The 21,959-nt window shown below is 51.8% G+C and overlaps 2 protein-coding genes and 1 long non-coding RNA gene across 25 annotated transcripts in view; 2 read left to right on the top strand and 1 right to left on the bottom strand.

Moving 5' to 3' along the window:
• Positions 1-201: 201 nt before the first annotated feature.
• Positions 202-16,634, bottom strand: Igsf8 (immunoglobulin superfamily member 8). 16 transcript variants are annotated; one of them, XM_074047708.1, is made up of 12 exons: positions 16,326-16,634; positions 14,979-15,160; positions 12,569-12,814; positions 9,017-9,103; positions 7,671-7,834; positions 6,669-7,305; positions 3,474-3,851; positions 2,323-2,784; positions 1,576-1,983; positions 1,054-1,467; positions 658-788; positions 202-467 (listed from the first exon to the last, which is right to left on the bottom strand). In XM_074047708.1, exons 6-11 carry the CDS (start codon positions 6,931-6,933, stop codon positions 673-675), a joined length of 2,043 nt encoding a protein of 680 aa, XP_073903809.1. In that variant the 5' UTR covers positions 6,934-7,305; positions 7,671-7,834; positions 9,017-9,103; positions 12,569-12,814; positions 14,979-15,160; positions 16,326-16,634; the 3' UTR covers positions 202-467; positions 658-672. The 16 variants fall into 16 exon arrangements, with proteins under 16 accessions (XP_073903809.1, XP_073903811.1, XP_073903810.1 ...); XM_074047710.1 differs by having other exon boundaries at positions 6,669-7,285; XM_074047709.1 differs by having other exon boundaries at positions 12,569-12,780.
• Positions 16,635-18,025: 1,391 nt separating this feature from the next.
• Positions 18,026-19,822, top strand: LOC109690077 (uncharacterized). Its single transcript, XR_012438879.1, has 3 exons — positions 18,026-19,291; positions 19,383-19,466; positions 19,708-19,822. It is a non-coding gene; the product is annotated as an uncharacterized lncRNA (long non-coding RNA).
• A 1,582-nt stretch (positions 19,823-21,404) lies between these two features.
• Positions 21,405-21,959, top strand: part of Atp1a2 (ATPase Na+/K+ transporting subunit alpha 2) — a 71,951-nt gene continuing 71,396 nt past the window's right edge. For all 8 annotated transcript variants that reach the window (XR_012438876.1, XM_074047701.1, XM_074047702.1 and 5 more), the window contains exon 1: positions 21,405-21,563. Coding sequence is in view for 7 of the 8 variants with exons in the window: in XM_074047701.1 (XP_073903802.1) it covers positions 21,552-21,563 (12 nt within the window). In the remaining variant the exon portion in view is untranslated. The remainder of the gene's footprint in view (positions 21,564-21,959) is intronic.

Raw genomic sequence — 21,959 nt, 5'->3', positions numbered from 1 at the left:
CAGGCAGCAGATGGGACTCAGGCATCCCCTCCTGGGGTAGGTAGCAAGGCCCACAGAGGCCATGTGATGTTTACATTGGTAAGAGAGGCTTGAGTTGTCCAGAATAGGTTGTCAACCCCTAACAACCTACCTACTACACAACCCCAGCCTTTTACAGCCTTCGACAGCCTCATGGCAGGGGAAGACACAACCAGACCTGGATTTTATAAAACAAGTTTATTCACATTTTAGAAAAACTAGTTCAAGGACAGGGAATGGCCTTCCTATAGTATGGCTATGAAACCAAGGATAGAAGGCCAGAGGGAGGGTGTTGGGAGGGAAGGTGGGGAGAGATAGAGCCATACCTCCCACTTGGGTGGGGGGTAGATCAAATAAATTAAAGAGATGGGTGGACAGAGGGAGAGGGTATCCAGGCAACCAGAGAAGGGCTTGGAGCTGGCTGGAAGACTGTCAACACCTGGCGAGAACTAGAGAGAAAGCATGGAATGGGCTAAGGGAAGAGCACTGAGTAGAACTTCCTCTTGGCCCTCACCCTGCTAACAGGATGCTGCAGGACTGAGCTGGCTGCTCCTCCTCTAGGTGGGTCCTCAAGCAGCTCAGCTCAACACAGCACCAGGAAGTCTGAGGAAGAAAAGGCTGGGAGTTCTTTTCCCTCACCTGGGGAGCAAGGGATCACCGTTTCCTCAGTCTCTTCATGAAGCAGCAGGTGATGGTGGCGAGGACACTGGCGCCAGTAACTAGGGCCACTCCTGTACCCACCAGCAGGGGCACAAATAGGGTGTCCAGAGCTGGGAGAGAGAAGATGGCTTGGTTCAGAGGGAGTGCCATTGTCCTGGTCTCCAGCAGTCTCCCCAGCCTCCCTATCCTCAGACAGCCCTACCCACCCGCCGCCTGCCCTTTCAGCACCCAGGTTAGAACCAGCCACAGCACAGATGAGGGGCTCTTCACGTGAAGGAAGAGATACAGAGGAAGAGGATGACAGTTGGAAGATGGGATGATGGGAAGGGGAGAACGTGGCAGTGGGAGGTGGGTGAAGAGTGGGAAGTCACTCACCATGTGTGTAGGGGTAGACTGTGACAGGCCCTGAGCGGGCACTACCGGCCTGGTACCAACTGTAGTCAGCATGCTGCACCCAGGCACTGGGGGCGCAGTGATACACGCCTTCGTCCTCAGGCCCCAAGCTGTGCAGTCTCAGCCGATGGCTTCGGGGCCCCACCAGCTCCACACTGACAGGGCCTCCTCCAGGCCGGATCCCCAGCTCTGCCACACCATCCTGGCCCACTCCGCCCACCAGTTGGGCAGGGGCAGAGCTCAGCTCCCCCTCATCCAGTCGCTCCACCCACCAGCTGGCAGCCAGACGCAGCCCCGGGGGGCCACCACGCACAGAGATGTTGCACAACAGTGAGGCTGTCTCCCCCCGGTACACCGTGCCCCCAGCTAGCCATGCCACAGCCTCCAACACCACACCTGCAGAGCAAAAGACATGGAGTCAGAAGGTGAAAGGTCAGGGATCACAGGGCTAGGAAAAACATTCTACAAGCCCTGAACCCTGTCAAGGGCCCAACCCCCTCTCACCTTCCTCACGCACGTGCACGGGGAGAGGTCGGGAGCGGGCACTGGCTGCTTCACGAAGCCGGGTCCCAGACCCTCGAACATAGGCTTTGGCAAGGCAGCGGTAGGTGCCTGCATCACCAGGCCTGGCAGCCTCCAGCCGTAGCCGGTAGGTTCTGGATGCCACCTTCTCCATGGCAATGTGCCGGCCCTCATAGCCAGGACCCAGGCTGCCCACACCCTCTGTGTCTAGTTGGGCTACCAGGCGGCCAGGCCCAGGTGCCCCTGCAGGGGCCATCTCCCAGCCCACAGAGTATGCAGCATGACGGCCTGGTGGGGGCAGTGCCCCTGACACATTGCACAGCAGTTCCAAGGGTTCTCCTGGGCCAATCCGACGTTCACCAGGCCCCACTGTCACTGCCAGCTGGCTGGCTAAAGCAGAAGAGGAAGGGGTGTCACCAAGGTGGGGGGATACAGATGTCTCATTCCTACCTGCAATTCCTTCCTTGATAGCAGCAATTTGTAGGCCTCCTGCCTGCCCCTCACTAGGTATGGGCCTAATCTCACCATTCAGTCATAGCCCTCCCATCTCCATACCTAATTTCTGAGCAGAAAAAATCAGTCATGGGTAAAGAGGGAAGAATGTCAACAGGGCTGTTCACTCTATGGAAGAGGAGTTCCCTGGAGTTAAGACACTGACCAGCTAGTGTCCCTGGTAGCCATGATGCCCACTGAGATATCCCCTCCCTCAGGAAGGTGTGTGGCACTCACACAGTGTCTGCACATCCACGTGGGCCAGGACAGCCCTTTTCTCTGCAATCTGGGCCCAACTGCCATCAGGATCCTGAATCCACTCAGTGGCAGTGCAGTGGTAGGTGCCTGTGTCCCCAGCCTGGGCACCCCCTACTACCATGCGGTACCGATCAGTCCCTTCCTTGCCCAGTCGCAGCTCTCCTGCAGCCAGCCGCTCAGCATAGGGAGCTCCAGCCTCCACAGCCAAGTCAGACCGTAGTCCCACCACTTCCTGCAGGGTCGCTCTCCCCACTGGCTCCTCAGGTACGGCTCGCCCAAAGGACACAGCCAGGTGTGTGTGCTTCTGTGTGTTTGTCCGTGCCAGGCAGCCCAGTGCCAGCTCCTGCCCCTCATGCACTGTCAGACGTGGGGGTGAGGTTGCAGCCTGGCGGCCTCGGGGGCCTAGGGGGGCAGCAGACACCTGCAGCATATCTGGAAGAACTGGAGAGAACAGCTGAAGTAAGGGAGGGCCGGAGCTGCAGCCCTTGTTACTGTTTCCTGTGTAAATCCTACTTCCCTAAACAGACTGTGAGCTCCTAAAGGGCAAAGATTGCATGTTGTATTATTTCTTCTGTAACTCAGTGGTGCTAAGCACAATGCTGGGCACACAAAGGTGCTCAATAAATACTTGTTGAATTCCACAGAACCAACTTATTGCCTCTCACCCTTATGTCTGAGACTGACTCCTGTTTGAAATACTCAGAAAAGTACCTCTGTCTTCCTTCTGGAAAGACAAAGAAACAAGAGCACAAGAATGCCACATGGTCTACTTCCTACTCTACCTCTTTCTTCCCCAGATTTGGGGCCTGGGCTCTCTAGGAATAGCGTTCACTCAACCCCATCGGTCTTCTCATCCTGTCTGGTAATGGAGAGGGGAATGGACAGCCCAAAGGTGTTTCTCCTTCTCCCAAGAGAGATAACCTGACATAAGAAGAGCAATGAACTGCAATCAAAAGATCTGGATTTGGTCTCACACCAGCCACTGATTCACTGGGTGACTGAGGCAAGACTTTGCAAAGTCCTCAAGTTTCTCAACTGCAAAACCTGAAGGTTGTTAGATGGTCCCCTCCTGGCTTTGACTTTCTGCCCTGAGGGTGGGTGTGGCCCCATCCTAGCCCAGGACCCCGTACCTCTCAGCTCCACCTTGCCACTGTAGCTGCCCAGGTAGCGGGAATCTGTGGAGGGAGTGTAGCACTCATAAATGCCAGCATCTTGGGCCTGCAGGCGAGCAATCTTGAGTACTACGGCATCACCCTGCAGACGCTGCACCTGCACTTCCCCAGCCGCCACTCGGGGCCCAAACACCGCATAGGAGAACCGAGTATCCCTTGTGCTGATGATGCCCAGTGCAGCCTCTGGAGCCTCAGGCCTATACAGGAACCACTCGAAATCCTGCTGGGCAGGGCCTTCATAGCCGCTCACACTGCAGGAGATGGAAACAGCTGTGCCAACCACACGGTACAAGGGTCCCTCAGGAACCAGCACCTCCCGGGCACAGCAGCCAGCTCCTGTAGGGAAAGGCAGAAGGAGTTGGAAGTGCACTGGTCTCCATTCAGTACCCAATACCACCAGCCCCATTCTTGACCTCCTGCCTGTGAAAGGAAGGGAAACCTAGGGAAGGATGAGATGCAGCTGGGCCTTGTTTTAAAAACACAGAAGGGATGTTGAGACATAAGACACCTGGATGGCACAGGCCCAGGTTTGCCTCAGAACACAGAAACATTACATTTCTGGCAGACCAGAAGCAGAGCAATTATGTGCAGAAAGGAGTGCATCTGATTCCTGACTGCCTGTCTTTGCTTCCGCCACCCCATAACCACCTCCACGTCTGTCATTCCTTCCTCCCAGCTTGGTAAGGGGGAGCCTTCGGCCTAAGGGATTTCAAGACCTCCTTTGCTGGAGGGGAGCTAGCAAAATCTTACTCAGAAATGTTGGTTGGCTTAGCTGTGTCACCTGGACCAGACAATGGAGCCAGTGGCCCCAAGTTGGACAGGGCACAGGCCCAGGCAGTGCTCACCACACAATGCCCTCCCTGCTCCAGCTGTGCCATGAGCTCACTGCTTCTCCCATCCCACAGGGTTGCAGAGGCAGCTGGGGCAAGAACTGGGTTCTGCCCGGCCTGGGGCAAAAGATCCCCTCCCCGGGGGCCTGCCAATCTGCTGGTTAGCCCAGCTGATGTACAATTTCCCCCCACCCCAAGCTCCCTAACAAAAGCCTTCATTTGCATATGGTGTGTCATTTACTATAGCTCCCTTTCTATAGGGAGACATTACGTTCCCAGCTGTCCCTTCTCTCTTTCCTCTTCACCCTACCCCCACTCTAGCCCTACCCATACCCCAGCAGATAATCCTGGCAGCCTTGGAGCGCTCAGTTTCTTCCATCTCCCCATCCTTCTACAGCTCCCACTAGATAAGGTCACAGAACCCCAGAATGTAAAGAGGGCTGCATTGGCTCCCTCCCCCATCTTACAGATGAGAATAGTCAGGCATAAATTTGATGTTTTGGCCAAGATCTTGCTGTCCCTGGAGGGCCTCCACACACTGTTTCAGAGAGACAAAACCAAGGAGGAAGATGGGGATGCCCCAAGGGGAAGCCTGAAGGAACTGACCTCACCACCCAGAGTGTTGTTTCCAAGCATCCCAGGGACATGTCCATAGACTTTCTGCTGTGTCTGGAGGCAAATATCCAGGAGCCTGAAGCTACCCTGCATCTCTTAGCCCCTTTCTTCCTCCTCTGACTGAGTCACGGGGAGAACTCATGGTCCTTTGGCCAGGGCACAGGCTGGGAGTCAGGAAGTTCACTCCAGTCCCAGCCCCATCCCAAACAGTTCAGTGTGGGACCAGTCTCTTCCTCTCCAGGCCTCAGTTTCCACATTGGAGGAGAACTGAGCTTCCAGCTGGACAGTGAGTCAGTGAGTGTGTGACTCAGGAGGCCCCTGCTCCAGGCACGTTTCATAATTAGGCTGATGGTGAGACAGCCAAGCAGACACCTTCCCGGCTGCCTCAGGGCAGACTCTGCTCAGAAGGCCCCCTCCCACCTTCCTGGCTCCACAACTGCTGATGCTTGGAGATCTCTATGGGAAAGTTGACTCTCTCTCACCAGCCAGGCCCTCTCTTCTGTATTAGCCAGGAGGGCAAAGAGGCCAGCATTGGAGTCAGAGATGGGTTCAAATCCTAGCTCCAACCCTCACTAGATGTGCTCTTCAGGGTAGGTTATTTCATTTTCCTCATCTGTGAAATGAATGTCAGTGCTGCACGCACACAGTGTTGTTTCTCCTCCATCTTTATGCACCACCCACCCTTTCCCACCTCCCCTGAGCTCATCTCTGCGCCACAATGCCCACAGGGGAAAAGGAGCAAGAACTAGGCAACCAGGCCCCACAGCTCCTTCCTCTCTGTACATCCCTCTGCGTCCCACCCAGGGCCCGGAGGAAAGCTCTCATACTAGCCCCAAGGGGTTAAGGGACCTGCAACATGAAGACGGCTTGGCATCACTGTGGAGCTATGGTCTAGAGACAGAAGAAGTAGCTGGGGCACCATGGGCTTTGCATTGACTACAGCTGCACTCTTATTTCAAGGGTTTCAGTTTTCTGACAAACTCTCTCCATGTCCTACAGGAAGCCCAAAACAAGTCCACTGTCACCACCCCCATACATGCAAGCAAGGTTTGCCCAGAACACTCCACCCTGAATACCCTCCACCACAGACAGAGTGCGTAGAGATCCCAGGATATGTCTCCTTGGATCCTGGTTTCTCCTGAGACAGGGAAGATAGGCTAACCCGGTATGACAACAAGCCATATACCATTTGGAGGGGGGGAAAGGGCAAAGAGGGACTGGCCTAGGGTGGGGATGTGGCTGAGGGTGGAAGCCTCCAATGGTGAAGTGTGTGGGGAAAAATTAAGGGAGACTTACTTCCAAGACCGTGGGCAGAACTGGCCCCTGGGCCTCCAGCCAACCCTGGGGCAATTATGAAGACCAGCAGGCACTGCCCACGCAGAGCAGGCACCCAAGGCCAGGCCTGTAGCTGAGTGTGAGGCAGAATGAAATCGCAGCATTTGGGCCCAGCGACCCCAGGATCTGGGTATGACGGCTAAGAAGTGGGCCTGCCCAGGATACCTGGGTGGCTCCTCACTTTGCCCCAGCTCGGGCTCGACAGATGGGCCGCAAAGGGAAGTAAGGAGCCGAGACTGATCACACACCTGACGGAGAAGGGGAGAGGTGGGGAGGACGAGGAGCTCCGAAATGCTGGGAAGGCGGGCTGGATGGACGCCAGGTGGCAGGCACCTGCCGGGCTGGGCCGGGGACGGGTGGGGACCCGGCTTACCCAGCATTAGCAGCAACAGCAGCGACCGCAGAGGCGTGAGACCGGGGGCGCCCATCTTGCGCAGCCGGCTCTGGGGACGCTCCGGGGGGCGCTGCGGACTCTCGGGGGCCAGGGGCGCGGGGGGCGCATGCCCGGGTGGGGAGCAGGAAGCGGAGCAGTGAGGCGTGGGTGCGCGGAACAGAGCTGGGCTGGAGCCGCCAACTCTCCAACCTCCTCCCCTCCTCCTGCTGCTTTCCCTCCCGCCCTCGGCAGCTCTGGAGACCATTCCCGCCGCGCCCCGGCCCCAGGCCCCGCCCACACTCCGGCCAGGCTCCGGCCCCTCCAGAATCCAGCCCTGGCTCCGCCCAGGCCCCGCCCCTCAGCTCGGCCCGTCCCAGTCCCCAGCCCCTGCCAGATTTCGACCCCGGCTGTGGCTCCGCCCTAGGCCTCTGGCTGGGTGAGTTGGCTGCTTAAGGGCACCTGGACGCCTCTTTCTCCACCCACCCTCTCACAGAACGCACTCAGCCAGGCATCTGGAGGCTTTTCCCCGAGAGAGTCCGGTGCAGCGTCCTTGAGGTTGGTCAGGTGTCTGTGGCCTCGCCGTCAGAATCCAGTTATGTGCTCTGGACAGTTTACCCCTAGGCACAAACCCTGCTGACTTAAATGGGGATGGGTGGGACTCAGGAGTTCTTGGATGTGAAGGGTTTGGACTAAAGGGTATTTCAGGGTCCCAGAAGGTCCCTGGAGGCCTGTTTGCCTCTCCCACACCCAGAGGGCAAAACCAAAGAAAAATGGGTTAGGAGGGTGGGCCGTCCAGGTGCCAGTTACTTCCTGGCTGGCTAATCCTGGCTCAGTTGCTCAATCTCCTTCAACTTCGAGTTTCTCCTCCACAAAGTGAACTGAGAGCCTTGGTATTTACTCAAAGGGTCACTGTAATGGTTAGTTGAGATAATGCACCCAACATGTTTGGCACAGCATAACTAGCACGAAATAGGACATGGGGTTGTTTGGGTTTTGACTTACTATTTAAACTGCTTCCTCTGTTTAGTTTTAATTTAGGACTGGGGTGTAGGTGAAGGAGTCCCTGTGTCCAGTGAGAAGAGATGGGCATAGCTGTTGGGAAGGGTGGGGCCTGGCCTGGAGACGGGAGAATGGAAGAGGCATCCTTCCTAGGTGGTCTGTCATTCCTTCCACAAGAAGGTGGAGAATGGGGAGAAACAAGAAGGGTGAGGTCAGAATGGGGAGAGGGATAACCAGGTCTGCAAAGCTAACACTGTCAAAGTGGCCGTCAGAGGGAGATGACCCTAGAGTTTGTCTAGCACTCTTCACCTCTATCGCCTTACCTGCCCCACAATCCCCTCCGTGCTCCTACTCACACCTCCATTAGCCCTTTGCAGAGGAGGAAAGTGAGGCCCAGAGAAGAAAAGTAGCATAGGCCAGACCAGACTTGTCCTGACTTCCTATTCTTAGAGGTGTTTCAAGGAATGACCAGTCAAAGCCACATTCAGCCACCATAGAGAAACCAGAGAAACACTGAGAAAAATGTTCAGGACCTCAGGGGAAGTCAGAGGTCCAGCCCTGGGCTCCCAACACTGCTCGGGAGTGCCTGCTGCTTCCTACCTTGACCCATCCCACCCAGCCTGGTTTCTCCAGACCCATTTCTCTAAATCATCCACAGGCCATGTTGAGCTATGTAAAAACTGAAAGTCACAGGGAAGCTGCTGGAGGAAAGCAGTTTCCCTTTAGGTGGATGTTGAATGGATTTAATGCCTTCCTGATGTTAACAATCATCATTTTAATAATAGATGCCATTTATGGGATGCTTACACAATAAGGCCTTTTGGATATTATTTCTAGCCTTTACAGTCTATTTTACAAGATGATGTCATTTAACAGGAGAGACTGTGAGGTTCAGAAGGGTTAGTATCTTGCCCAAGGCCACACAATTTTTAAGTAGCCAACATGTGACTTGAGCCCCAGCTTGCTTGGTCCCTACACCCCACTGTCTCTCCTCCCAAGCCTCTTCACCCTGTAAACTCATTCATTCAACAAATACTGATTGGGCTGGGCCTTGTGCTGGGCACTGGTAAACAAGGACCATGTGGTCCTCTTCCCTAGGGGACGTAGTCACTGTGCTAGAGAGACATATGGTATATAATATCTAGTCCTCGAGTATGAGCATTATGAGAGAGCTCTCAGCGAACTGAGGGACTATCCCTTTACCTGTGACTTGGAACTGGGAAGGTAGATGTTGAGGACTGGGCTGGCGTCTCCAGAGTTGAACCCTTAGGAAAATAACAAGCCCCTCCCAAAACTATGGGTTCCTGAGGTGGCCGGTAGGGGGAGCCCATAGCACAGGACTGACTCACCCTTCAGCAGCTTACGTAACCAGGAAAGCAGGAGGAGGAAAGCAAATGCCAGGCACGTGGCTGGTCACACACAGACGAATGTACCCACTGAAACAGAGAGGGACTTCACATAGAAAGACGTCTGCACATACTCAACAAGGCATTGCTGTAAAGGAGAACTCGATCCATCCCAGAGACTGGAGGGTGCTCTACCCACCCACTCACCACACCCAAAGGAAAACAGGTTCACCCAGCTAGCTCCTAAGCTGGTGCCCTGGGTGCAGGAGAAGTCAAAGGAGGAAGGGAGACTTCCAGTGAGCCTCAGGCCAGACTGGGGCTTGGAAGAGAGAGTCTGGGATTGGGGAGAGATATGGGTGCAGTGTTGACCATCAGGACCCTGGCATCTGGGCTGTCACTATGCCATCACCAGCTTCCCACCCACCTTCCATGAACTACCAGGTGTGGGCATACATCAGACACCAGCCTTGTTTCACATGCTTAATTCATTTCTCCTCCAGATGACATATGTACAGGCACCTAGGTGGCACTGAGTAGTCATGAGTATCATTAAAGATAATTAAGACCCACATTCTGCCCTAAAGCAGTTTATAATCTGGCTGAGATGTTACATACTGCAGTCACAACCAAGGAGACACGGCCTTCAGAGATGAGTTCACTGAAAGACAGGACCGTTAAAGTATTCTGACCTGTGCCAGGTGTGTAACGTGATCTTATTGAATCCTTACCAGAACCTTGTGAGGTTCATGCTATTATTATCCCCGTGAGAAAACAGAGGCATAGAGAAGCTAAGAACCTTGTCCAAGGTCAGTGGATTAGTTACTGTCCAAATTGGAATTCGAACCTAGGATTGTCTAACCCCTGTTACATTGTTTCTTAAAGGATCACTAGAGACAAAAATTAAACATGAACCCAGCACACACAAGTACACACACAGAACTGTAGACACAAATATTGACACTGAGACAAAGTGACAAGCACACCAGCCACTAAGATATAAGGAGCCAGGTGCTGGTGACTCAAGCCTGTAATCCTAGCGACTCAGGAGGCAGAGTGGTTCAAAGACAGCCTGAGGCAAATAGCTCGGGAGAAACTACCTCAAAAAAAACCCAATACAAAACAGGGCTGCAGAATGACTCTAGTGGTACAGTGCCTACCTAGCAAGCATGAGGCCCTGAGTTTAAACCCCAGTACCACAAAAAAAAAAAAGTAAAAAATAAGGAGATGACACAAGCACACATGTAATACTCAGCTCTGTCCCTTAACTGAGTACAAATCCCAGCTTCATGGGGAGCTAAGGATCACACACGAGATCCTTCACTTGTATGTGTTTATAAAGCCTTGACCCACACTGCACTGAAGAACTATAATTTCCCACTCTTCCTAAAAGGGATGGGACGTTGTTTCTGCTGAAATGCTGAGGCTCAAGCAAAAGGTCAGAGCCAGAGGTAGAACAAAACCCTACCCTTACTTGGACAACAAACTGAAACAGGAGCATAGGCAGATAAATTCAAAGACATCATGTACACCTAGACAACACACAGAACCACAAAGCCGTCTCTTTCATCCCCATACATACACATGCCACACTCCAATGTCTCCCTCTTTCCTCCCTGGGCCAGGTGTTTGCACCCTTGTGATGGCTCTGTGGGTGTGTGTGTGTGTGTTTGTGTTCCCTGAGCTCTCCTCTTGCCCTGGCTGAGCCCACACTTCTGCCCCAGTTTCAAGCCCTACATTAAGTGGGTGGCACAGCTGTTCAAGAATAAGGGAGACACAATGCCACAGGGGCCTTAGCGTAACCCAGCCCTGACCCCTGAGGGGGCCCTGCCATTTCATACCCAGGATTAGTGCCAGTTGCCACCCACTCTGGAATGCCACACATGGATCCCTCTGAGCTGGAATCCCCTCAGCTTCCCTTTTCTGACAAGTCTTTTTTTCCCACTCACATGAAGTGGTCACCTAAGTTCCCTATACTTTGTCTTCCTTCCCCAGCCAGCTGAGAGGAAACTGCTAATGTGCTCTGGAGAGTAACAAGGGCCTGAGACCACCCCCACTGTGTGTTATCACACCTTCTCTCACCCTGAGTGCCTGAGCAGAGAGGGACAGAGAGATCAAGGGTGGGGGGGGCAGTAGTTGTGTAGACCAAGCTCTGTGTTGTAGATGAGCCGCAGGGGACAGAGGTAGTTAGGACCAGGTGACTGCCTCTGAGTCACCAGGTTGAGCAAGAGCCAGATTTGGAAAACTAGTCATTTACACGTTGTCTGCACCCAACTCTGAGTGAGTGAGTGAGTGAGTGAGAAGGAAGCAGTGACTGCTAATACTCGCTGAAAGCCTGTTTTGTGCTGGGCACGGCATACACATTTTGCACATCCACTCATTCAGTCTTCACCATAGCCCCCAGAGGTAAGAACTCTGCTTATGACCATTTTACAGATGGAAAACAGAGGCACAGAGACTTTATGTAATTTACCCTAGGTCACATAGCTAGCACATGGTGGCACCCAGACTTAAGTCTTCCCCTGCTTCTCTAATCTATGCACATTTATTTATATATGCGCACACACACACATATATACACACTTTTGGTACCTATGCAACCTTCTGAAATAGTTCTTTTTCTGTTAATAAAGTTCTAGTTTCTAGTACATAGTGGGTTTTCAATAAATATTTGTTGAATGAATAAATTCAGTGCCAGAAGCCCAGACAAGAGGAATGAGGTGTGTGTGGTGGTTTTGAGGGAGAGAGAGGGACTATGGGCACCCGTGTACACACACCCAGCCCTCTGCTGTGAATAATGTTGAAGACTCACTGCCTTTCAAGGCTCTCTGGGTGGGGAAAGAGCAATAGAACTCAGCTTTACAGGATTCACTGATATGGAAGGAGAGGTTCTCAACTCTCTCCTCCAATCAGAACACAGGGTAGAGGACCTGTAGAGGGCTCTGGGAAAGGGGAATTCATACGGCCATCCCAGCCTACTCAGCCAAGCTTATGTTTTTACCTTTCCCTGCCCCAGGCCACAGGCTCTTCCCTGGCCTCCCTCCTACCAAGTACCCTGCCTCGTCCACTTGTCCACCTGGACTCTGCCGGAAGCCAGCACCCCTTGGCTATTCTGGCTGAAGAGTGGACAATTCCCTTTTTCCCCAGTCCAACTGAAACAAGGGTGGAATTTTTCCAAAGGCTATTAAGAAAGCAAAGCCAGAAATAAAAACTTCAAAAACAAAGAAACAGATGGAACAGTGGGGGTGAATTAACTGGCCATGGGAGTGAATGTGAGTACAGTCCTGATACTAACGTGACCCTCTGCCCACCCCACAGCACCCTGTCCTTGGCCCTTGGATGGCGTTTCTCACTGTGTACTGTAATTACAGGGCTTGTTTCTATCTGCCTCTCCATCTTGTCTGTGAGTTTCTTAAGGCCACTGTCGCTCTCTTTTGCTCTGCTCCTACCTAGCACAATTGCTTAACAAGGTCTAGAAGTTCAACAGACACTTGCAGAATGTCTGAGCAAGTGAACGAGCAGTGAGTAGGTGACAAAAGAGGGAATCTGGGTCCTTACTCTCAAGTGGCTATATGGCCTTCACAGTGGGCACTGTTTCCTCTGAGTCCATTATACACTGGTCACTTCCATTCATGGGTGAGAGTTTCTCCTCAAGTTTCAGAACTCAAGCCTTCCATCCCTCAAGAAACAATCCATGCTGCTTCCCGGGCAGCTTAGGAAGAGCCTGACTCCATCATCTGGAGAAGGAAAGTTCTGGAGATCAGACCCAGCTGAAAAAGAAATTGCAGTCTGAAGGCCAGGACCCTGGAAATCAAAGGCAGAAAATAATAGCTAACATTCACTGAGCATTTTAATTCTCAACATAACTCTATGAGTTGGAGCTATTAAGGAAACTGAGGTTCAGAGAAGCTAAAAAATTTTGTCCAATTAGTGATAGTCATAGACTTTCTTTGCCAGGCACTGACTCCATTCTTTGCCAGGCTGCTGGGCTGCATCTGTGTGCACCATGTGGACAAGTAGGTGATGTCTAGGGACTAACAAGGATGTGGTGATCCAATCAGCTGCTCGGCCAGGGTGACAGGGAACCCCAGTGAGCAGGACTGGCTACTCCAGGTGGGTACTAAAACATTGAACATTGTCACATAGGGTCCCAGCTCCTAAACTAGATGTTCCTGAGGAAAGGGAGGCCAGACAGAACAAACATGAAATTAGGGGATGAGGCAGGTTACCAATCAGGGGCTCAGGCACAGGAAATAAACTTCTTTGTCCCCAGCTAAGTGGAAAACTGGGGTGGATTTCAGAACTAAACAGCAAAACTGTGGACAGACCTAGATTTATCAGCTGTGTAAGCCTGGATTCCATTACTAACTTTTTCTAGCCTTGGTTTCATTATCTCTAAAATGAGAATTATTATAGTAATGACCTCATTATTTTCTGAGGATTGTTGTGAAGATAAATTATGACCAAAGCTGGAACACATGGGCAAAGTGGGACCAGTAGCCAGGAGAGGAGCGCCTTCTAAATGGGTCACACCCATCCTTTAGATCCCTTCCCTCTGCTCTCAGTTACCCATGTCATCTTTCTCTTTTCATTTCCTGCAACCCTCTAGGAAGAGGGTAACCTATCCACCTGATTCATCTTCCTCACCACATACTACTCAACTCTTCACAGTTTTATTTCCAAACTTGACCTGCTATGGAAATGGTTTTCTCAAAGGTCATACCAGTCACCTTGAGTTGACAAAAAAAAAAGTAACCAGCTTTCATTCCCCCCTTAAAACTGTTAGGTATTATCTGTTTTGTTTTGTTTTCCCCTTAAAATTTTTTCTCTCTCAACTGCCAGCCCCTTGGCTTGGTCTAGTTCTCCCATCTCTCTGGCTTCTCTGCTTCTCCATCTTCCAGACCTGTCTTTGCCCTAGGTGTGCCCCATGAGTCTGCCTAAGACCGTTGGCCCTTTGTCCTTCAAATCCTCTATCTACTTTAGTTCAGTGATCACTTCTATGCAAATGACTTCCACAGGGAAGCTTCAGTGCCCATTTCCATCATCCATGGAGCACCTTCACCTGCAACCCTGCCAGTAGCACCTTAAACGCAATGCACCCCAAAGTGAAGTGATGGCTTCTCTCCCACACAATCTCCTTTCTTCCCTACCTTATTTTAATCAACTTTGCACCATCTGCCCATCTTCAAGTCCTTGCTTTCACACCCTGGCTTCCAATCAGTTTCCAAATCCTGAAATTCTATCTCCCAAAGGTCTTTATCATCTATCCCCATCTCCTCTCTGTCATTGCCACTGTCTTGCTTCAGACCCTCACCCCTTATGATCCCCACCTCTGTCTCTTCCTTCTAGCCTAGCACCCCACACATGTACATGCAATGCCCTGCAATCAGATGAGCTTTCCTAAGGCACAATTTGAATGTGACTTCTCCCCTGCTCAAAAACTTTCAATGGCTCCATGTTGTTTATAGCAATATTTCTCAAACTTGCTTGGTGGTAAAAATACAGACTCCCACTCCCCACCCCCGCCCTCATGAATCAGAATCTCTGAGACATGCCTGCTGTTCTATATTTTTAATAAGCATCCAGGTGACTCTTATCATCAGAGCTTTTTAGGAAACACTGGCATTTAGAATGACACTTAGCCTGGCATTCAAGGCCCTCTGTGAAATGCCCCCAACATCCACTTCCAGTGTTGTCTCCATGTTTCTCCTCTGTGCACTGAGTGCTCCAACCCTCTATGCATAGATTCACACTGTTCCCTTTTCCCCAGTCCCACCAAACTGTTTCTTCTTTCTGAGTGAGATCCTACCCATTTGTCAAGGCCCAACTAGAATACTACCTCCTCCATGAAGCCCTTCCAGATTGTTTTCCAGCTAAGAATCATCCACCCGTCTCAGAGTTGCCATGCGCCTCTAAATGCAATGGTGTGCAACCAGCAGCCAGCAATACCTAGCTCACAGATGCTTACTGTTAGCACTTTTCCTTCTCCTTTATCTTCTGGTGCACTCCTCCTTGTCACCATTTCTGCTCACGTGCTCCCGGAGACAAGGTCCCAGAGTGGATCCTTCTGGAACCAAACTGACTAGGTTTGAATCCCAGCTTAGCTACTTAGGATCTGTGTGCCTCAGTGTCCCAATCTGCAAAACAGAGCTGTTAAGAGGACTAAACTAAGTAATGCATGCTATCTTTGTCAGTTCCAGAAGCCAGAAAGTCTAGTATCAAGATGTCAGTAGATACCATACATAGTAAGGGCCCACTTCCTAGCTTGCAGATGGTCATCTTCTTGCTGTAGCATCACACAGAAGATAGTAGAGAGAGTAAGCAAGCTCTCTTCTGTCTTTTGTTATAGGGCACTAATCTGCTGAGTGTGGTGGCCCTTGTCTGTAATCCCAGCACTCGGGAGGCTGAGGCAAGAAGACTGGGTATTTGAGGCCAGCCTGGGTTACATAGCAAGATCCTATCACACACACAAAAAATTTTAATAAAATAAGGGTACTAATCCCATCATATGAACTCCACCCTCATCACCTAATTAGTCCCCAAAGCCCCCACCTCTTGACACTCTCACATTGGAGGTTAAGGTTTCAGCATGTGAATTGAGGGGACACAGTATGCAGTGCACAGCAAGTGCTCACACACCATTACCTATGACAAGCTAGAGAGCTTGGGGACAATCTGGCTCAGTGGCTTTCAACCCTGCCTGCCCATTGAATCATCTGGGGAGCTTTGAAAAAGACTGAGGCCTGGACCTCCCCTCAGATCTCTGGGAGATCCCTGAGGGGAGGCCCAGGTATGAAATATTAACATGCAACTGGGGTGGAATCCCTAGCTATTCCAACTCCCTCTCTTTATTGATAAGAGGTAAAGGACTTATTTGGGTGCTTGTGGTAAGTTAATAGAACAAGACCTGCATTGAAAGCCTCTGCCCTCCCTCCAATCCAGTCCAGAGTGACTTCCAGATGTCGTGGCCAAGTCTTTGCTCCTGCATCATTGGGATAGGAGAGCCAAGGCCACCCAGTCTCACTAAGCAGAAATGAAAAGGTGGGCAAATTTGAGGAAATGGAGATGGGGAGTCCTCAAGGGCTAGAAACTCACTCTCCATCAAGGAATGGAGTGGAGGGATTCGAAAACTAAATGGCACAGGATTCTGAACAAAAGGTACATGAGAGTGGGAACCTTGCTTGCCTGGATTGTAACTGTCTCTCCACACTGGCACAGGACACAGCCTGTAGTAAGTGCTCCACAAGTGCTGGTTGAATGTCTGAATGATGCATAAGCATCAGAAAGAGCATGCACCGTTGATTAAGCCACATACCTCATTGGAGGAACATCCAGACAGAATCACAAGAGTGAAAAGATCTTGGACTTGTAGAGAAACTGAGGCACAGAGAAGCCAAGCTCCATGGAGTTCCAAAGAGTCCATTATGTGGGAGGGAGGCCATGGCTCTGTGTGCCAGATGTTTGCAGGCCATCCTGTCCCAGTTTGGCATCCAGGACACCAAAGGGGACAGGAAGACAAATGGAACTGTATCTTGGGCCAAGTGGAAGGGGTCTGATAAGGGAAGCAGGAGGTAGGAAGGAGGAGGCTGGAGGCCAAGCCAGGCTGCCTCTTGATAGGAAGAGCAGGGAGGCGGGGTGCTCCGGGCCAGTGACTGGGTCAGATCTTTGGCCAAAGCAAACCTGCCTCAGGGGGTTGGGGGCTGTTCTCTCTCTGCACAGATGGAATCAAAGGCAAACAGGAACCCAACAGGGCCCAGCTGTGACCCTTGCCCTCAAACTCAGCAAGACCTATTAACCCCATCCTCCCCGTCGCCCGTGACATACTTTTCTCAGTCCAAAGAATCTCTAGAAACTGATCCATCTGGTATGTGCTCATTGAATACCAGTCAAAAGATGTCAGGTGAAGCCTCACCTCAGCCCTGGCCTTCTCCCCAAATGATACCAAGACTCTATCCCACCTCTCACAGTGGCTCTCTGTAAGATAGTCTTTGCCCAAAACTCTGGGCCCTTCCTCATTTCTGTGCTAAGAGTTAAAGAGACTAAGCTCATTTCCAAGGATCACACTAAACAAAGTAGGAGCTCCTGCACCCATGCTGGTGGCCCTGCTGGAATTGGCCTCAGCTGACCTGACTTACAAGCAAGTGGGAACTTCAAGGAGGGGCAGGTGGGAAACAGAACAGCCCTGTGCCATCGTGCTCAGGAGAGGGGTTGATAGATGAGTCCTTTCCTTTTCCTCCCTTGCACCTCCACGTGTACCTGTAGGTGGAACCCAAGATGGAGCTATCCAAATCCAGAGAGCAGTGAGGAGGAAAAAGAGGTGGGAATGCTGGAGGTGCAACAAAGGGGTAGAGTGCTTGCCTAGCATTCATGAAGCCCTGGGTTCCATCACCAGCATAGCCAAAGGAAAAAAAGGTGGGAATGAAGTAGAGGCAGAGATTGAGGAAAATGCTTCTGAGTACTTTCTCCCCTAATTTCTGAATTCTATGTAATGTGGTTTTAACAATTTTAAAAAAGGATAATAAAAATCATCTGGGACAAAGATTAAAGATGGCAGAACTAAGGAGACACAAAGGAAGAGATTTTTTTAGAATCTACTTTGAGTAAACTGAAAAGAAAGACCAGGAAGAAAACGGAGCAGACGTCATGGAAGAAATGGAAAGAAGATCAACACCATCCTTGTAATCCAGTGGAGAAACTGAGGCAGTGCAAGCTATGAACATCTGTAGTTGTGAGCCCAACCTTCCTACCTCAAGGTCACTATGATCTGAGGGAGCGGAAGAAGAGAGGGCTGGGGACAAAGGAGGAATAAGAAGGAACCTTTCTTCAGTACTAGTCAAGGCCATCCTAGGCCCTCCCAGCCTCCCACCTAACCTATCACCCCAAGATGGCTTCCCCTTGGAAGCAAAAAAAAAAAGAAAAAAATCCCCTACACACCTAGAAGGCCCCAGAAGCCTGACAGTGATGACAAGACCTCAAACCCTGAAGAAAAAAGGAAAAGGAGAACTGGAGGGAATGGAAGAGGAGAGAGGGAGAGACTGCCCAGAGGGCTGGCAGCAGGAGAGGAGGATGGGCAAGCAGGACTGGAGAGCAGGAGACTGGGGCAGAGAAGTGGGGTGAGGGGGCGGGAGGAGGGACTGTGGGGGCAGTGGAGCCTCTCAGCTCTTCTTTCCCTCCCTTTGTCCCTCCCACTCTCTCTTTCATGATCTTGAAACAACCTTCAAGTCTGGGCTGGAGGCCCCAGGAGGCCAGTCACTTAGGAAACAAAACTGTTTCCTGGAGACCTCACAAGCCCATCTGCAGCTGAGTGCGCCCACCCTCCTCCATGAGCACACTCATTCTCCCATGGACTCTCACGTACACCCACAGCCGCTGTTCAGCGCTCCCTGTGGCCCACACACGTGCACACACACGCATGTCATGCGCATATGCAGACAACCAATTTGTAACAGATTGATCACACATCCCAGTGACTCCTGTTCCCTGCCTTCTTTGGAGGAGCTCCTCCTTTGGAATTACCACTTGACACATTCCCATGGTCTCATAACCCACCACAGGATCCCACACACTCACGGCCCCCTCAGCCAAAACTAGCATGCGCGTGCACACACACACACACACACACACACACACACACACACACACACAGAGCAAGTACACATTCCTCTATCTCTCTCCAGCCCCCTCTTGTGCATCACCCCCCAATCCATGCACTTGTACTGCATACACGCTCACACACATCCCTACTTCCCAGGTATTCCCATACCAATCAAACACTTGACTCAGAACCTCTCCATCCTGCCCCTGTTGATCCCTTTCTGACCTGTGACTTTCCCTCAAGCCCACTATGGGCACAGTCATTCTGGCCTTCCTACCTCCTGCTTTCAAGGCTCTCTGTCTTCCTCCTTTTTTCCTCTCACTACAGACCCTTGATCCAAACAGGAACCACAGGCTGGATTCACAAGAAGGAATAGCCCAACCCAGGCACCCCAGATCAGACTGGTGTTACACCACTTGTGTGCTGGACTGAGGTTCATGGTGAAAGAGGAAGTAGACAACCCAGAGCCTCAGCTCTTACTGGCAGGGTCAGTGAGGCATGGATGAAAATAGGCCCTGGGTGCCCTGTTCACCCTTGCTTGTTGGAGCCCTAAGTGTGTGAACAGTGGTGACCTTGGGCAGTGCTTGCCCAAATGCTGGGCATGGCAGGAAGCCCCAACAGGCTGTATGGACAGAGGGACATAGTCCTTTCCGATATTAAACCTGGCTACAAGGACCACAGCCAGGGTGGGCAGTACTGAGATGTCCCAGGAGAGGTGGGGGTGGGAGTAGAATGAAAACGGTTCAACTCCAGAGCCTGATTTTTGTACACCTTCAGGTCTGACACTGAAGTTTGCTCTTCGCTCTCACCTTGTATCCTGGAGAGAACTGGGCAGAAGATAACCAGGAATTCTAACCCCAGGTACCTCCTAAAACCCAAGTTGTCATCTTGCTTACCTCTAGCCCCACAGCAAGGCTGCCCTACATGGAACACCCCACCAGCCTTTGGGCAGCTCTTCTATAGGTTTCTTCACTAGGCAGTCTTTCCTGCTGTCTAACCATAAGCCATCTTGCTACATCTTCAGCTACCCTTCACGCTCTCAGCATTACACACAGGGACTACATCTATTTCCCGTCATTATTTCCCTGCCTATTCTTCCCAGGCTCAGATCTGAGGTCTAGAAAGGACCATGGGGAGATGAGAGAAGGCCCATGTCTGCCCTCTTCCTGCACAGCCCTCCTGCCCAGACACAGGAGGAAGAAGGACGGTGCAAGTGGTATGTGACCTTCCGGATCCCTGTAATGGAAAATCTCAGCTGCAGGCCCAGAGGGGGGCAGTTATTTAGGGAATTCAGATGTGAGCGCTGTGTCCTGACAGTGGATTCACTAGAAGTGAGGTCCATAACCCTCAGCAGGGAGTTCCCTCTGGGGCCAGAGAGGGACCCAGCCCACCCAGCGGGTACCTTAGGCCTCCAGCCAAAGCCCCATCCCCTCTCCCCTTTCCTCCTCCTTCCAGAGCTCTCAGCCCTGCACCTGCTCAGCTGGCTTCACTTCATTCCTGCTCTGTGCCCAGGAAACTGGGGATCTCCAGGAGAATCCTGTCCTCTGCTCCCAAGAGAAGGCAGCAGCAGGAGGTTTTCTTCTCTCAGCCCCTTCTGCTTTCCCCTTCTTCCCTTTGCCCCTCTTCAGCAAATGAAGCAGCAACACTCACTCTTTGACTCTTTCATCAAATGAGCAGCAACAACCCCCCAGACCTGCTGACTTTGTGTGGGTCATCTCCTTTGCCCCCATTTCCAGCTGGTATAGGATTGAAGACAGCCCTTCCAGACTGAGGCAAGGTCCCCTCGCCTTTCCCTAGGCACATCTTCCAGTTTCTCCCATGTGTCACTATAGGAGTCCCCTTCTGGGTCTAACCTGCATGCTGCAGACTTGCCCTCCCTTTCCCTCTTGGAAGAAGAAAGCCACCAACCTCCTTTCAGTTTCATGGGTCTGGCATTTGTTGTGATATTGACCTCCAAACACTTCTTAGAAATTCCATTATCTTCCCCTTTTGACTTGTCCCCAGGCCCCTCACCAATCTCAACTGTAGATTTAGCCCACAGCTCTTCTACAGCAATGAAAGGAAAGGCTCGTCCACTCCATAAACAGAGTGGCCAAGATGTTATCAAATGCCTGCTGCGCCAGGCCTAAGACTGTCTTCTCGGTCCCCTCAGGTCCCCTTCCCAACTGTCTCCTGGCCCCAGGAGTCTTGATTATCCAAAAAAACTGTGGTTAGAGTTTACATCTGCCAGGACTTGGGGGCCCTTTCCTCTTCTCTCCAGACTTTGTGCTGCCTCTTGAGCCACCTTTGGCTCCCACAAGGGCCCCTTCTAAGGTGCCTCAAATGCAAGGACCAACCTTGGGTTCCAATTCTAACTTTAATGTCCCTAGAGCCTCTGGAGCAGAGGTAACAGTCTCTGTTTCTTTTTCTGGGAAGTTGGATGTATATTCAGGAGACCTGAGCTCTGGTTCTGTTTTAGCTCAAATTGTTGAACTCCACTGAGCATCAGTTTTCCCACCTGGAAGTCTAAGAAAGGTTAGACCGCATGGCCTCTGGCATTCTGGAATCCTGAACTGACTTATCCCTAAGGACCACATTCCCCCATTCTCCTGCCCCTCCTTCCCCATGCCTCCCTCAGTTGTGGCTGCCACAGGCCGGGGTGGAGAGGGGGGTGAAGAAGAACTGAGGGGGGCATGCCACTGGACAGAAAACGGACCATCAACGGGCCAGTTGCTAAAGGGGAGGGAGGGGAGGAGTCCTCAGGGATCCTGTTTCAACAAATGTTTCTTTCCCGAGGAGGGGAAGGCGGGGGTGAGGGGGAGAGGGACCTATTTAAAGCTACCCTGTTGCTCCGGCTGTCTCTGTCTGTCTGCCAGGGTCTCCAGCTGCCCCATACAGGCGGCACAGGTTTGGGATCCTCTTGGTGACCTCTTCAGCCTAGGTGCCCTCAGGCAACTCTGCCCCAAGATGGGTCGAGGGGTGAGTATTCCCAAAGAGCAGGGGCCATTCTCTGGGGGGTGAGGGAGGCAACAGAGAAAGGATGAAGTGGGAATGAGATGTGGATGGAGGGAGGTAGAAAAGCTGACTGAGTGGGTAGTTTGAACTTGAAACTACTTGCATGTAGAAATCCCACGGCACTCATGAGCCCAAATGCTCTCCTATTCTGTACCCACCCTTGCCCTCTTCCCCTTCCACAACTAGCCCTGAAGCTGGAGGTGCCCCTTCAGTCTCTCCCTGAATGCCACCCCCACGTCCCATCTCTATGCATCTCTTCCTCAGGCTCTCTCACCACAGTTCCTGGCCTCTCTGCTGAAGGAATGTTTCGCACTGTTACTCTCTCGCCTTTGCCACCCCCTGAAAATATCCATTTCTCTG

The sequence above is a fragment of the Castor canadensis genome, chromosome 11 (assembly GCF_047511655.1).
Source record: "Castor canadensis chromosome 11, mCasCan1.hap1v2, whole genome shotgun sequence".
NCBI lineage: Eukaryota > Metazoa > Chordata > Mammalia > Rodentia > Castoridae > Castor > Castor canadensis.
Note: the sequence above shows the minus strand (reverse complement) of the source record. Positions and strands in the feature narration are given on the sequence as shown.